General features: G+C 53.3%; 1 protein-coding gene across 1 annotated transcript; it reads left to right on the top strand.

Annotated features, from left to right (window-relative positions):
- Positions 1-142: 142 nt before the first annotated feature.
- On the top strand, positions 143-13,499 carry Cope (COPI coat complex subunit epsilon). Its single transcript, XM_036166830.1, has 10 exons — positions 143-328; positions 3,738-3,800; positions 4,931-5,031; positions 5,728-5,880; positions 6,946-6,999; positions 7,460-7,541; positions 9,910-10,065; positions 12,237-12,305; positions 13,200-13,274; positions 13,367-13,499. The coding sequence occupies exons 1-10, from the start codon at positions 203-205 to the stop codon at positions 13,412-13,414; spliced, it is 927 nt and encodes a 308-aa protein (XP_036022723.1). The 5' UTR covers positions 143-202; the 3' UTR covers positions 13,415-13,499.
- Positions 13,500-14,818: the final 1,319 nt, after the last annotated feature.

Here is a 14,818-nt window from a genome sequence, read left to right as displayed (position 1 = left end):
ACCGCTTTTCTGGCGTTTTCTTCCTGAAACCGTCGTGTTCGTTGACGAACTACAATTCCCAGGAGGCTATGCACCACGCGGCTTCAGTTTCAATACCGCCGATTGGTGCAGTAGGACTATGTTTCCCACAGTTCCTGGCGGCGGAGTCCTGCTTCCGGCCTACGTGTCTCCCAGGAAGAGGGCTGGCTATAGGTGTGGCGACATGGCTCCTCCGGCTCCCAGCGCGGCTTCTGGCGGCTCCGGAGAGGTAGACGAGCTGTTCGACGTGAAGAACGCTTTCTACATCGGCAGCTACCAGCAGTGCATCAACGAGGCGCAGCGAGTGAAGGTGGGCGGCGGACAAGGCTGCTTCCGGCGCGCGCTGCGGCTCTGGGCGGACGCGGTTTCTCTAGTAGCAAAGGCTTGTTTTGAACATACTGTATAGCAGAGGCTGACCTTGAAGTCCTGCTCCTTCAGTCTCCACCTCCAGTGCTGGGATGACAGGCGTGCACCCCTGCTCCCAGTTCCCAAAATTATGTGGGTTGGTTGACAGGGGCTCACTCTGTAGCCTATGCTGACCTGAAGTTAGGGTCCTGGTGAGGTGGCAGGTGTGCGCCATTTCTTCCATCTTAAAACTTTTACTGTTTCGCCCCCCACCCCTTTTTTCCGAGACAGTGTTTCTTTTTGTTTATGTCTGGCTGTTCTGGAACTCACTGTAGACAAGGCTAGCCTCGAACACAGAGATCTGCCTCCCGAGTGCTAGGGTTAAAGGCGTGGGCCACCACTGCCTCACTTTTTTTGTTTGTTTTTTGTTTTTCGAGACAAGGTTTCTCTGTGTAGCTTTGCGCCTTTCCTGGAACTCAACCAGGCTGGCCTCGAACTCACAGAGACCTGCCTGCCTCTGCCACCCGAGTGCGCCACCACTGCCCAGGCCTGCCTCACTTTTTTATGTCTAAAGCCAGGCACATTTTCTATCCCTGCACTTGTGAGTTCAGGGCCAGCCTGATCTACATAGGGAGTTCTAGGCCAGTCAGGGGTACTATTGCAACCCTATCTTAAGCAATAAAAGACCAGGCATGGTGGCACACACCTTTAATCCCAACACTTAGGACACAGAGGCAGGCTGATTGGTCTACATAGTTAGTTCCAAGACAGCCAGGGCTACACAGAGAAACCTGTCTTGAACTGCCCCCCACCCTCCCAGAGTTATAAAAGGAAGACAGGATTTCCTTTAGCCCAGGGCTGCCCTCAAACTCCCCATGTTGCTGAAGAACACTGAATTCCTGATGCTCCTGCCTCCACTCCAGAGCGCTGGTATCAGAGTTGTTCCTAGCCATGCCCAATTATGCAGTACTGGGCATGGAAGCCACAGCATCGAGGCAAGTGCTCTACCAACTGAGTCCCAGTCCTGAATTTATTTGTAAAACAGTCAGCAATCTTGCTTCAGCCTTCCAGATGCAGGGATGACAGGCCTTTTTCTCCATGCCTGGCTTGTCTTTTGTTCATGAAAGAGGAGCACAGCATCAGCACCAGGCTGGGCTGTTCTTGACAGGTCACCCTGTCACTCATTCCTTCACAGCCCACTCCACTGGGCTCTGGGAGGTGGAGTTGACAGAATGCCTTGGTGACAGAGGCAGAGCAGGCAGTCAGGAAATGACAGGAGAATGTGTTATGGACAGTGGTGGTCTTAGGCTTGGCTGTTCTGAGTGTGAAAACAGCCTGGCATTCCAGGTTCGGGGCATTGAGGGGCTGGGGCATGGCTCAGTAGAATGCTTACAGCATTATTCTTACCAGGCTAACATCTCAGACTTAGTGGGCTCCGCCTTGTTCAGGCTCTTCATTTCCTAGCTTTCCCAGTGACTATGCATTGGCTGTCTTCCTAAGCTTCTAGAAGGTTCTCTCAGTCCCTGGCTTTTCCTCCATCTCAGAACAACAGATGTGGGGTCCTCTCGTCCTTAGAACCTCCCTCTGTGTTGCTGCTCTTAAGGACTTGTGTTCCTGATTCTTGACTCTGAAGTGTGTTAAGTCACCAGTCACTGGCCAGGCAAGCTGACTCAGTGACTCTGAATACTAAACTCCTTCCTTCCTATCCTTATCTCTTTAGGGTTTTGGATGACACCCAGCTCTCATGGACCTTTCTGATGTTCTTTTCTTCTGTGTATCCTTGCCCAGTACTGCTATAGCTCATGTTAACCTCTTTATACCTACCACCGCGGATGTCTCAGACACCAGCCATCCCAGTTCCCACCTGGGACCTCAGGGTGTATCATAGTTCAGCCACATCCTTCAGCTAAGTTAAGCAGCCCATCACACATCTGCTCCTTCCTAGCAGGAGGCACTAGGGTTGTAGGTGGCTTGAGGCAGGCTCTCCCTGCATCAGCTTCAGGCCCATGAGAGCTGCTAGTTGCTAGAGTGTTGGGCACTATGGTGATCAGGACCCCTGAGGGTATGTGAACCCAGCTACTCCAGAGGCTGAGGCAGGAGGATCAATAGAAGCCATCCTGGGCTTTGTCTAAAATAAATGTATGTAACCGCTCACCATGGAATGGCCTGGCCTGTGTGCCAAAATCTTAGGTGGGTCTAGTCTCCCCCGCCTTTGTCTTTGTATCTGACTGTCTCTTTCTCCATCTCTTGAAATTCTGGGGATAGAATCCAAGGCCTGCACACACTCAACATCTCTGTCATTTTGTGGCTCCTCAGCCCATACCTCTGGAGGTTCATTTAGCCACTCTCTTGCTGTAGAACATCCAGGCCTTCAGCTTCAGATGAGCCAGCAGATCTCAACTGACTCACTCCTTCCAAAGCCTCTGGCTTCTTCACTGTCGGCTCTACAGGTTTTGAGGGATGCTGGGAAAGGCCTGAAATCATCATCTTCTTCTTTTTTTTTTAAAATAATTTATTTACTCTTACTTCATTTGCATTGGTGTGTCTGTGTGAGGGTGTCAGGTCTTGGAGTTAGAGACAGTTGTGAGCTGCCATGTGGGTGCTGGGAGTTGAACCCTGGTCCTCTGGAAGAGCAGCCAGTGCTCTTAACTGCTGAGCCGTCTCTCCAGCCCAGGCCTGAACTCTTTATTCCCAGCATTCTCACTATGTTCAAAGTCCAGGCTGATCTTGAGATAATGGGCGTTTTCCTGCTTCTGCATCTCCTGCCAGCCAGGTCTGCAGGCCATCCTGTCCTCCCACTTCCTGCTTCAGGGTCCTGGGGGCCTTGGCCCTGAAAGGTAGTGAAGCTGCAGACACTGGAGGGTGGCCACAGGTCCCCCACCTTGAAGACACCAAGAGCCAGCATTGGTGTCTTACCAAGGATGACTCAGAGCCCCCAGGCTGGCTATCTTTGATGGTACCCTTCTCTGAGTGTCCTTTGGGAGTCACTTATTTAACCAGGCATGGTGGCGCACACATATCATCCCAGCATGCAGGAGGCAGAAGCAGGAAGATCCAACATTCAGGGTTGTTCTCAACTACACTTGATACCAAAAAACTCCCCAAATGATAAAATCAAAGCCCCATGGGAGCCATGAGCAGGGCTGGTCAGCACCCAGAGGGCTGGAGTGCACAGTGGCTGATGGAGCTGTTGCGCTCCATGACACTTGGTCCAGCCTCCAGCTCACACTGGTTGAGACAATGGGTTTTCATACTGTGAGCCCTCTGGAGGCTCTGGTGGGATTCCGGGTCTTCTGGATGCCAGAGCTGTTTAGAATGGGCACCCCGAAGCCGCCCAGCAGCCTTTCCACCTCACTCTGACTGTCTCTCCACAGCTGTCCAGTCCCGAGAGAGAAGTGGAGAGGGACGTCTTCCTTTACCGAGCATATATTGCACAGGTCAGTGTGGACCCAGTCTGGGGAGGGGTACAAAGCACTGCGGGAAAGCTGCTGTGGGCAGCCAGGCCAGGGGCCTGTGTCAGGATTCTTAATCATGGGGAGGCAGGGGACAGTTTGCTGCACTCCATTCTCTCCTTCCATTGTGTGGGTCCTAAGAATTGAACTCAGGTCCCAGGCTTGGCGGCCATCTCATATAGCCCAGGATGACCTTGCTCCTCCTCCCTCCACCTCCGTGTGCCACTATGCTTGGCTTCATCATTACCCGTGTAAAACAGTGAGGTGTAGACCGGGCACTGGTGGCGCACGCCTTTAATCCCAGCACTCGGGAGGCAGAGGCAGGCGGATCTCTGAGTTCAAGGCCAGCCTGGTCTACAGAGCGAGATCCAGGACAGGCTCCAAAACTACAGAGAAACCCTGTCTCAAAAAAAAAAAAACAAAAAAACCAACAACAACAAACAAAAAAACCAGTGAGGTGTATTCTCACATTCTAAAAGCAACCCCAAGCTGTGTAGGGTGGCACAGACCTGTCACCCCAGCACTTTGGAGGGAGAGGCAGGAGCTCAGTTTGAGGGTAGCGTGGGCTACACAGCAAGACCCTGCTCAAAAATACATATTTCTACTCATCTCTGAAAAGCTCTTCTTCACTCTGGCCCAGCGCGGGGCTCAGGTGCCCAAGAGTGATACTTGGCAGACAGAAATCCTCCTGCCTCAGCACATGATCTATGCCACCAGCCCCATCCTATCCCACACTCCTGTGTGTGTCAAGGAAAAGCTGGGTGAGACTCTCCAGCAGGGTAATATCTCTGGTATTTGGAAGGCTGAGGCAGGGGGATTTCTGCAAGTCTGAGAGCAGCCTGGATGAGAAATACTACAGCAAGGGACAGGGGGCTCCAGAAGTAGCCGTAGGTGCCAGGACGAAGCCAGGAGATGAGGGAAAGGTAGGGCACTGCTGTCCCCACACCGCCAATATCATTGACCAGCTACAGCAGTGGGACGTGGTAGGACAGAGGAAGGCCCACCTAGCAGTCTTGCTGCCTGCTGTTGGAGCAGTTGACAATGTCCTGGTGTGGGCAGTGTGTTGGCAGTGCTGGTGGCGGGTGGGAAGGACTGATGTGCACTTGTGACTGTAGAGGAAGTATGGCGTGGTCCTGGATGAGATCAAGCCCTCCTCGGCCCCAGAGCTCCAGGCTGTGCGCATGTTTGCTGACTACCTTGCCACTGAGAACCGGAGGTGAGCCTGGCTGGGGCAGGTCCAGGGTCTACTCCACCCACAGAGGGAGTACCCTTCTCCCCACCCTTCACTTCCTAGCCTCCATTCCCTCACCCGCTCAGTGGAGGCAGACCTGCTGGAGAGCCCTCTGCAGGGCTGGGGACATGGCTGCATGTTGAGTGTGCTTATCCTGAACGTGGCCTTGGCTTCCGTTCCTAGCATGGAGAAGAGCATGGGGGCTCTGAGAACAGTTCACTAAGCCATGTCCAATGGCCACAGATGCAACCTATGAGGACCCAAGAATACTGTCCCTTCCTAGCAGCCAGGCTGGCCACACCCTTCACCAGCACCCAGGCCTACCCATGTTGGCACAGAGGCCTTTGGGATTCCCAGCCCCCAGAGGGTGACAGAAATGATTCAGTTTCTCAGCTGTCACATGCAGCCTCCCCAGCAGGCCTGGAGTGCCCACTCCCACTTCTCTCAACCTGTTTTGCCATCTACATGAGAATACATGACTCAGGCATCAAAGGCTGGACACTGGTGTGGCGGGTTAGGGTGGCCTGGCACTCTGTAGAGATGGGCCAGGCCACTCTGCTGCTTGTTGGCATGCACCCCTGGACTGACACACCTCTGTGCTCCTGAAGAATGGGATCCTTCACAGTCACAGGGCACAGGCCGATTCCTGCCTCAGCCTCACTGAGCAGCCACATCTCACAGGGATGCCATCGTGGTAGAGCTGGACCGTGAGATGAGCAGGAGTGTGGATGTGACTAATACCACCTTCCTGCTAATGGCTGCCTCGGTCTACTTCCATGACCAGAATCCGGATGCAGCCCTGCGCACCCTGCACCAGGGCGACAGCCTTGAGTGGTGAGTGCCTGGAGCCTGCTCCCTTCTAGCTTTTCTGAGGAGGGTCTCACTGGCCGGGCTAGCCTTGACTCCCATAAGTTGTTTTCTGAGCTGTATGCACGCACGCACGCACAGATAAAATACAGAGAGAAGAGAACTAGGCTGGGCTGAGTAAGAGGGGAATATAATCAAAATATGTTATATACATGTATGAATTGCGAAAATAAAAAATAAGAAGTAAAGACAGGCAGGCCAGGTATATACCTAAAATCCCAGCTCCTAGAAAGCTGAGGGAGCGGGATCAAGGCTTTTTATCTCTATATAAATTTATTTGGGGACAGGTTTCATGTACCACAGTGCGTGTGTGTGTTGACCAGTGTACAATTTGTGGAGTTGGTTTTTTCTACCATATGGGTCCTGGGGATCAAATCCAAGTCACTTGGCTCAGTGACAAGTGCTCACCCTCTGAACCATCTCTCAGATGCACTAAGGTTTTGAGGCTAGCCTGGGCAACAGAGTGAGAGAGCTTGTTTTTAGTGGGGTGGGGCAGGCAAGGGCATTTGCCTGTCTTCCCAGCACTTGGAGGTAGAAGACGGAGGATCTGAAATTCAAGGGCATCCCCAGCTCATCTCAAATTCGAGTCTAGCTTAGGCTCCATGGAGTCCTGTCTGAAAGACAACAAGGGCAAATGACCGAAGGGTCCGTCCTGGAAACGGAGGAAAAGAAAATAGGAGAAAAGGATGGATTCAGCAACTGCTGGGTCTGGGGCTGGCTCCTGGCTAGAGGGAAAACAAGGGACAAGTGGCCACAAGTCACCTGTCTCCCCGGGGCTGAGAGGGAGGCTGAGAGGGGCAGGTGAAGGTGTTCTAGGGCCAGCGTGGGCAGTGCTGCATGCAGGTGCCCCATGCAGACACAGGGCTAAGTCTGGACCCCAGGAAGTGCGGCTAGCAGGTTTTCTACCCACAAGTCTGACCCCACAGAGCCCCAGGGAGACCCCAGGTCCCTGAGAGCTCACTGGCAAAATGGGGGTATTTCTCTTGGCAAGCCAGACGCCTGCTGACCACTCTGTCTCTGCCCTATCCACAGCACAGCCATGACAATTCAGATCCTCCTCAAGCTGGATAGGCTGGACCTAGCCCGGTGAGCTACAGCTGGGACCACAGTGACCGGACCTCAGCCTCAGCTTCCCTGAGGCGTCTCCTTATTTCTGTTCCATACAAGTGATGCACTGTCCTTTACCTAGCCTCTCCCTGGAGTCCTGTGCTGGGGACGAGGGAATGGGTGCTCTGCCTGTATCCTCTGTAAAGCTGAGCTGTGGGTGGAGACTGCCCTGTCACAGTCTTGATGGTGTCTGGACGTGGGGAGGGGTTGTTGCTGGGGTGGAGTAGATCTCTCGAGCTCTGGAGCGTGCAGGAAACATGGAGCTTACCCTGGCGCTGCACAGCTGAGCTCGCCTCAGAGAGCATCTCTCTAGATTCCTCACCATGTAGGGCAGCAGGTGGGCCAGCCATGTCTATCTACTCCATGTCAGCTGGACACAGGAGGAGAGTGTGGAGGGTCTGTCCCCAGGCCACTCAGCACCTTGTCTCCTGTGCCCTAGGAAGGAGCTGAAGAGAATGCAGGACCAAGATGAGGATGCCACCCTCACCCAGCTAGCCACTGCCTGGGTCAATCTGGCTGTGGTAAGCTCCACAGGCATTGGGGGCTGGGGACTAAAGTGTCACTCACGTGGCTGCATCTCTGTTCACTCTGCCTCACCCGCAGCCTAATGGCAGAGCCCGTGGAAGTGGTCCAGGCTGGGCAGCTGGCCTGCCCTCCAGGTCTCCTGACTTCGGGGCAGCTCTGCTCTGCTCTGGGGCTCCTTTAACTGAACTGGTGACAGGCTGGGCATCCTCAGCGCACACTGCCCTGCCTCCTGGCAGCTGCCCTGTTCCGGTTCTTGGGTTTGGCCTCCTTTCCTGAGCTCTCTTGTGCATAAGCCTTTACAAGGGGACCCAGGCCTCTGGCCTTACACAGCCCTCCTCCCGGGTGGGGAAGACCCCAGTCTAGCTTTCTGGAAGTTTGCTTATTTATTTTCAGTTTGGAGGTTTTGTTTTGTTGGTTTGTTTATTTGTCTTTTTCTTTTTTCTGGAACAAGCATGAGACCCAGGGCCTTACTCATGCTTGGCAAGTGCACTGCCACTGTGCTCCACCCCAGCCGTATTTTATTTATTTTTAATTAAATTTAGCTTTGAGGGATTTTGTGTTTTTGCTGTGTTTTAAGCACAGGTTTCACATAGCCCAAGCTGGCACCGAATTGGCTGTGTGGTTGGGGTGGTTTTGAACTGAGGCACAGGCTCACTCCCCATGCCTAACCCATCTCTCTGCCCCCCATTTATTTGTTTGTTTGCCTGTTTATTTATTTAGGTTTTTCAAGGCAGGGTTTTGTTGTGTAGCTTTAGAGCCTGTCCTGGAACTCGATCTCTAGACCAGGCTGGCCTTGAACTCACAGAGATCCCAAGTGGCTGGGATTAAAGGCATGCACCTGGCCAAAAATTTATTTATTTGTATACAATGTTCTGTCTGTATGTCTGCTTGCAGGCCAGAAGAGGGCACCATGTGATTGCTGGGAATTGAACTCAGGACCTCTGGAAGAATAGCCAGTGCTTTTAACCTCTCCAGCCTCCCTGTCCCTTTTAAAAAGTGGATTTGAGCCAGGCAGTGGTGGCACACACCTTTAATCCCAGCACTCAGGAGGCAGAGGTGGGCGGATCTCTGTGAGTTTGAGGCCAATGTGGCCTACAGAGTGAGTTCCAGGAAAGGCGCAAAGCTACAGAGAGAAACCCTGTCTCAAAAAACCAAAAAAAAAAAAAAAAAAAAAAAGTGAGTTTGTTCTTAGCTATGTCCATGTGTGTGCATACGGTTGCAGTGCCCAAAGAGGCCACACAAAGGTGTCAGATCCCTCACAGTTAAGAGTTACAGGTAGGCATCCAGTGGGTGGTGGGCTAGGTCCTTTTAAAGAGTAGCAGGCGGTGGTGCAGCACACCTTTAATCCCAGCACTCGGGAGGCAGAGCCAGGCCAATCTCTGTGAGTTTGAGGCCAGCCTGGGCTACAGAGTGAGATCCAGTACAGGCGCAAAGCTACACAGAGAAACCCTGTCTCGGAAAACAAAAAACAAAACAAAACAAAACAAAAAAATGGGTAGCAAGCACCTCTGTGAGTTCAAGGCCAGCCTGGTCTACAGAGCGAGTTTCAAGTAGCCAGGGCTCCACAGAGAAGCCCTGTCTTGAGAAAACAAATAAATAAACAAACACAAAAGAGTGGCAAGTGCTGGGAGCCACTCACCTTTCTTCAGCCCCTGACCTTTTTCAAAATTAATTTTCGAGGCCAGCCTAGTCTACAGGTTCAGGGCAGCTAGAGCCACAGAGAGAAACCCTGTCTTGAAAAAAGAACAAAAATTTGCACTTTTGTTTTGAGACAGGGCTTCATAAGGGTTGGGTTGCTCTTGATGGCCCTGAGTTTACCCTGTAGGCAGGCAGGGCTTGGGCTTGTTCACATACATGTGTTTGGGGTAGCACATGTGCACAGGGAGATGAAATTCTGGTCTTTAGGTATGGCAGCAGCACCTGAACCATCTCACCCGCCCAAGGCTTGAAGTCTGTCCTCCTACGACTAGCCTCAGGGTAGCTGGAGTGACAGGCCAGTGTCCCTGTGCCCTAGGTTGCCCTTGAACCTCCACTTGAGCTTCCTGAGGATCTGTCTGCACACCTGGCTGAGCTCTAGTTTCACAGCCTCCTTCCCCTAGTGTTAGACTGTGTAATGAATGTGGGGACAGCTCTGGGCTGATAGTCACAGGTCTTGTGGCCCTGTGGTCCCAGCACGTGGTCCACATCCCTAGAAACCTTTTTGCACAGCCTCCAGCCGTGGTTGGGGCTGGGCACTAGGTAAGCATGTTCACTCCCCTCTCTCTATACAGGGTTCTCTGCAGGGAGGGAGTAGGGTCCTTAGCTGTGTCGTGGAGCATGCAGGGGGAAAGCAGATGACCAGCAGTGACACAGTTGTCCCCACAGGGTGGTGAGAAATTGCAGGAAGCCTACTACATCTTCCAGGAGCTGGCTGACAAGTGCTCCCCCACGCTGCTGCTGCTCAATGGCCAGGCAGCCTGCCACTCAGCGCAGGGCCGCTGGGAGACTGCGGAGGGTGTGCTGCAGGAGGCACTGGACAAGGTGGGTGGGGCATGCTAGGACTATCTAGTCATCCCAGCACCGTCACCTACTGTACCCCAAACAAGTGAAAAAAACAGTCATAGCTGGTCATGAGACTGAAGCCTTGGGTAGCCTGACTAATAGCCACAACATGCTCTCCAGACCCACTGCCCCTCTGCTGCCTGCTGTGGGGTCTCCAGGGTGACCCTTCACCTAACTCACTGGGAGCTTTCAAACCCTGGCAATCCTTGTTCCTCGGTGTCCAGGTGCTGGGGTGACATGCCTTACTTGAAATTAAAGAGGCATAGCTGGGCGGTGGTGGTGCATGCCTTTAATTCTAGCACTCAGAAAGTAGAGGCAGGCATATCTCTGAGTTTGAGGCTAGCCTGGTCTACAAAGTGAGTTCCAGGACAGCCAGGACTACACACAGATATCCTGTGTTGGAAAACAAACAAAACAAAATTAAGAGAGACCTCACCAATAGATTGAGGGCCAAAGGGTTTGGGCTAAGGCATCCACTGGGCCGTCCTTGGTAGGACATGGGTGTTGCTCAGAGCCTCTTATGTACAAGGTTCTGAAATGGGAGAGGAAGGACTGGGTGTTTAAGGTCTGTCACCACAGCACTCAGGAATCTACAACAGGATTGTCAGTTTGAGGCCAGCCTGGGCTACATACTAAGATTCTGTTTCATACGGCTAGAAACTAAAACCAAGAAAGTCATGTGTGGAGTGAGCGCCCCAGGGAGATGCTGCTCACAGACTCTGGCTGTGACAGATCCAGATCTCCCATTAGGACAGTATGGGTGCTGGGCTCCTGCCTCATCTGAGGTCAGTAGGAGCCTTTGTGGCCACAGGCTTTGGGGAGCTTTTTCTGTGGGGGTGGGGTTTGCTTTTTTTCAAGACAGGGTTTCTCTGTAGCTTTGGAGCCTGTCCTGGACTAGCTCTGTAGACCAGGCTGGCCTCGAACTCACAGAGATCCACCTGCCTCAGCCTCCCGAGTGCTGGGATTACAGGCTTGTGTTGCCACCGGCCGGAGGGGAGCTTTGGCTGGTTGGCTGGTTGGCTGGTTGGTTGGTTGGTTGGCTGGTTGGCTGGCTGGTTGGCTGGCTGGTTGGATGGACAGACAAGGTTTCTCTGAGTAGTCCTGGCTGTCAGGACCTCACTAACCGCAGCTGTTGAAAGGTGCTTCATCAGGACACAGCATTTTTATTCCTAGGCTGCTTTCTCTTCCCCGTCACAGAATTGGGGGGCCGCCCACACTCAGATGAGAGTTCTTAGAGGACACACCCAAATATCTGTGGGTCTAAAGTGGAGGTAAAGGCAACCCCACTGCTAGAGCCAGCTTCTCAGTGAGCCCAAACACTGTGTAACGGTTTATTAATGTAACACACGTTACACTGTAGTGTCTCCATATTTAGCCCCTGAGGGCATACCATCTCCTGCCTAGAACAGTGGCGGTTCTGCTTTCTGTTTTGTGGTCCTGGGGATTGAACCCAGGCCTTGCCCATGCTAGGAAAGCTCTCTGCCACTATGCCCAGAGCAGTAGTGTTTCCAGTTGTAATCTAGCTGATTGCATTTTGCAAACTCAGCTCCTTGAGGATCTAGACTCATGTGTCCCTGGCTCTGGAGACTAGGACTGGATTTCTAGCATGGGTGTGTGCCCTCAGGGATTGTTTGTTCTATGTGGACTCCAGGGCCTTGTGCACACAAGGGTGGCTGGTCTCAAGCTCACAGAGATCTACCTCTGCCTCCCAAGTGCTGGGATTAAAGACATGTGCCACCATGCCCGGCTGGCTTTGGAGATTTTTAGGCACAGGTGCACTGTTGTAGAACTTGGCAGCTGGTCTGCACACCACCACCCACCACCACCACCCCTACTCCCCCCCAGCCCCTCCCCTGAGCTGGCCTCCCATCCCTGCCCAGACAGAGGAGGCTGGTGATGTAACTGTTGGGGAGGGGGCATGACAATTAACCAGTAGCTTCATGGGGTGCAAGTGAACTCGGTGTCCCCAAAGCTGGGAGAGTAGACCGGGCTAGGCTGAGCAGGAGTGCATGGGGAGGGACTCTGGACAGCTTGGCCTCACCCCATGTTCCTATAGTGGCTTGGGCTGACTGCTTTTGGTACCAGACAGATGTTGGTCTGTGGATTCAGGGCCTGTGTTTGCTGACTGCCTGTCCCCCATCTATTTCCAGGACAGCGGCCACCCCGAGACCCTCATCAACCTCATTGTACTGTCACAGCACCTAGGCAAGCCCCCTGAGGTAGGCTGTAGCAAGGGGCAGGCCTCAGCCCCTTCGTGGTGGAGGTGGGGACAGCAGCAGCACAGGCAGAGACCAGGGAGGCACCGTCCACTGGCTCATTTGAGGGGAAGAGGAAGTTAGGGCAGCTTTCCGCATAGAGCCTGCTGAGGCCTGAGCCATCTGCATCTATTTGCTGTCCTCAGGGCTGAGTGGTCAGGGTTGGACTGGAGCCACCTTGGGGCTGTATCCTCGAGTGCTGGTTCTCAACCTATGGGTCGTGACCCCTTAGTGGCTAAACATCCCTTTCTTTTCTTTAGGAAAAAAAAGATGTTATTATTCATGTATATGAGTGCTTTATCTGCATGTACAACTTTATGTCAGAAGAGGGCATCAGATCCCACTAGAGATGGTTGTGAGCCACCATGTGGTTGCTGGGAGTTGAACTCGGGATCTCTGGAAGAGCAGGCAGTGCTCTTAACCACTGGGCCATCTCTCCAGCCCCTTGACCAACACTTTCACAGGTCACATAGCAGATATTTTCATTCTGATTCATAGCAGTAACAAAGTTAGAGTTGTGGAGGAGCAGTGGGTCAGCACAGCATGAGGAGCTGCTGTGTTAAAGGGTCGCAGCGATAGGAGGACTGAGAACACTGCTCTGTGGTGTAGGGCATGTTAGCTCACAACGCTTCATGAGCCCGACTCCTCAGTGTGTCCCACCCCATCTTGGTCACTCCCTCCCTGGGGCCTCTGTTCCACACCTGAGGCTAGCCCAGCAGTGTGTACGATGTGCTGCCTGGCTCTAGGTTGGGGATGGTGGGGATCAGAGTCCCTCCCTTGCCCCTACCCTGCTCTACAGGGCAGAGTGGCTTTTGGATGTGCACATCTGTCTAACTCATCCCACTCCACACTCCTCAGGTGACAAACCGATACCTCTCTCAGCTGAAGGATGCGCACAGGACCCATCCCTTCATCAAGGAGTACCAGGCTAAGGTGAGCAAAGCAGGTGCTCCTAGGGATGGGGAACGTCCTGATGGGAGAAGGCTATGTCTGTCTCACACATGGCATCTGATCCCCCACTGCAGGAGAACGATTTTGATCGCCTTGCACGGCAGTATGCGCCCAGCGCCTAAGGTAGAGATGCACCTTGTGACCCCAACTGTTCCGGATGTCACCCTCACTTCCTTGTCTGCCAATAAAGTCTGTCCATCTTCTCTCTGCCTGATACCTACCCAGCACTTACTCCGGCCACTCTGGTAGGAGTGTGGAACCAGGGCTTTGGAGGAAGGAGTCCCAGGGTCCCACTTCACTCCAGATTGCAGAGTTACCCCACCATGGTCCGTAGACTTCCCCTAGCCCTTCAGGCACCCGTCACGCCAGACTGAGGTTCTTAGGGCTTACCAGGCGGCCATTGTGCACAGCATGGTGGGCACAGGGTCACTGGTAGGGTTGTCAGCCGAGATTGAGACCTATGCTGGGACCTGCTTACGAGAGTCTTGCCTGTAGTGCGGAGCCCTGAGCAGGTAGGGTCCAGCTGGACAGGAAGGAGGGCTAATTAGGGCTATGGGTCAGGCAGGTCTCCATTGGGCTGTGTGCCATCATGCTAGACTCTAGAAGACACACATTCCAGTGGCAAAAAAACAGACCCCTGAGCTGGCCCTGGGCTCCTTGTGACCTCAGCTCGCCTGCTGGAGAGGAAGTAAGATATTTGGCTTTCAGTCTGGTGTCTCATCTGCCTTGCGAGTAGGTAGCTACCTGACACATCACCTCCTATGCCACAGAAAAGCGTCCACAGATACCTGGCCCTGTGACAGGAAGGACTGGACATCATCATCAACTCAGCATGGACTCCATTAGGGGTCCAGCAGCCTTAGCACTGAGCCTGGGCACACTTGTCTGTGCCCAGGAGCCCTGGTCCCAGGCCAGGAAGAAACTTAGTCTGAACAGGCTTCTTCCCTTACAGATGGGTGCTGGGCTTGCCAGATGGCATAGAGGTTGCCAGGAGGGACTGAGAAGGCCCAGCCCCTAGCCTGTCACCTGAGAACTCAGTAACAAGTGAAGGAACCCTGCCCCACATGGGTCTAGTCAAGAACAGAGTGGTATGGTGCACCTATCATTTGGGCACTCCTAGGGAGACGGGGGAGCAGGAGTTCAGGGCCAGCCTCAGCTATATCATGACACTCTCTCAACAGGCTGTGAGATGGCTCAGTAAAGTGCCTTCCCCAAAAGCATTAGAGCCCGAGTTTGGATCCCCAGCACCCTTGTAGCCAATAGCAGAGGTGTCTGTAATGGAAGATGAGGATCCCTCCTTAGGGCTGTTGGCCACCTGGTCTAGTTCGATCAATGAGCCCTACGTCAGTGAGAGACCCTGCCTCCAAAAACAGAGAGCAGGGGCTGGAAAGGTGGGTCAGTGGTTAAGAACACTGGGGGCTCTTGCTAAGGACCCAGGTTCAGTTCCCAACATGTTCCAGGGGATCTGATGCCCTCTCCTGGCCTCTGAGCACCAGGCAGACAGAACACACAAAAGGACTAGATCT

This window comes from Onychomys torridus, chromosome 17, assembly GCF_903995425.1.
Source record: "Onychomys torridus chromosome 17, mOncTor1.1, whole genome shotgun sequence".
Taxonomy (NCBI): Eukaryota; Metazoa; Chordata; class Mammalia; order Rodentia; family Cricetidae; genus Onychomys; species Onychomys torridus.
The sequence above is the reverse complement of the archived record's forward strand: the minus strand, read 5'-3'. Positions and strand labels throughout refer to the sequence as shown.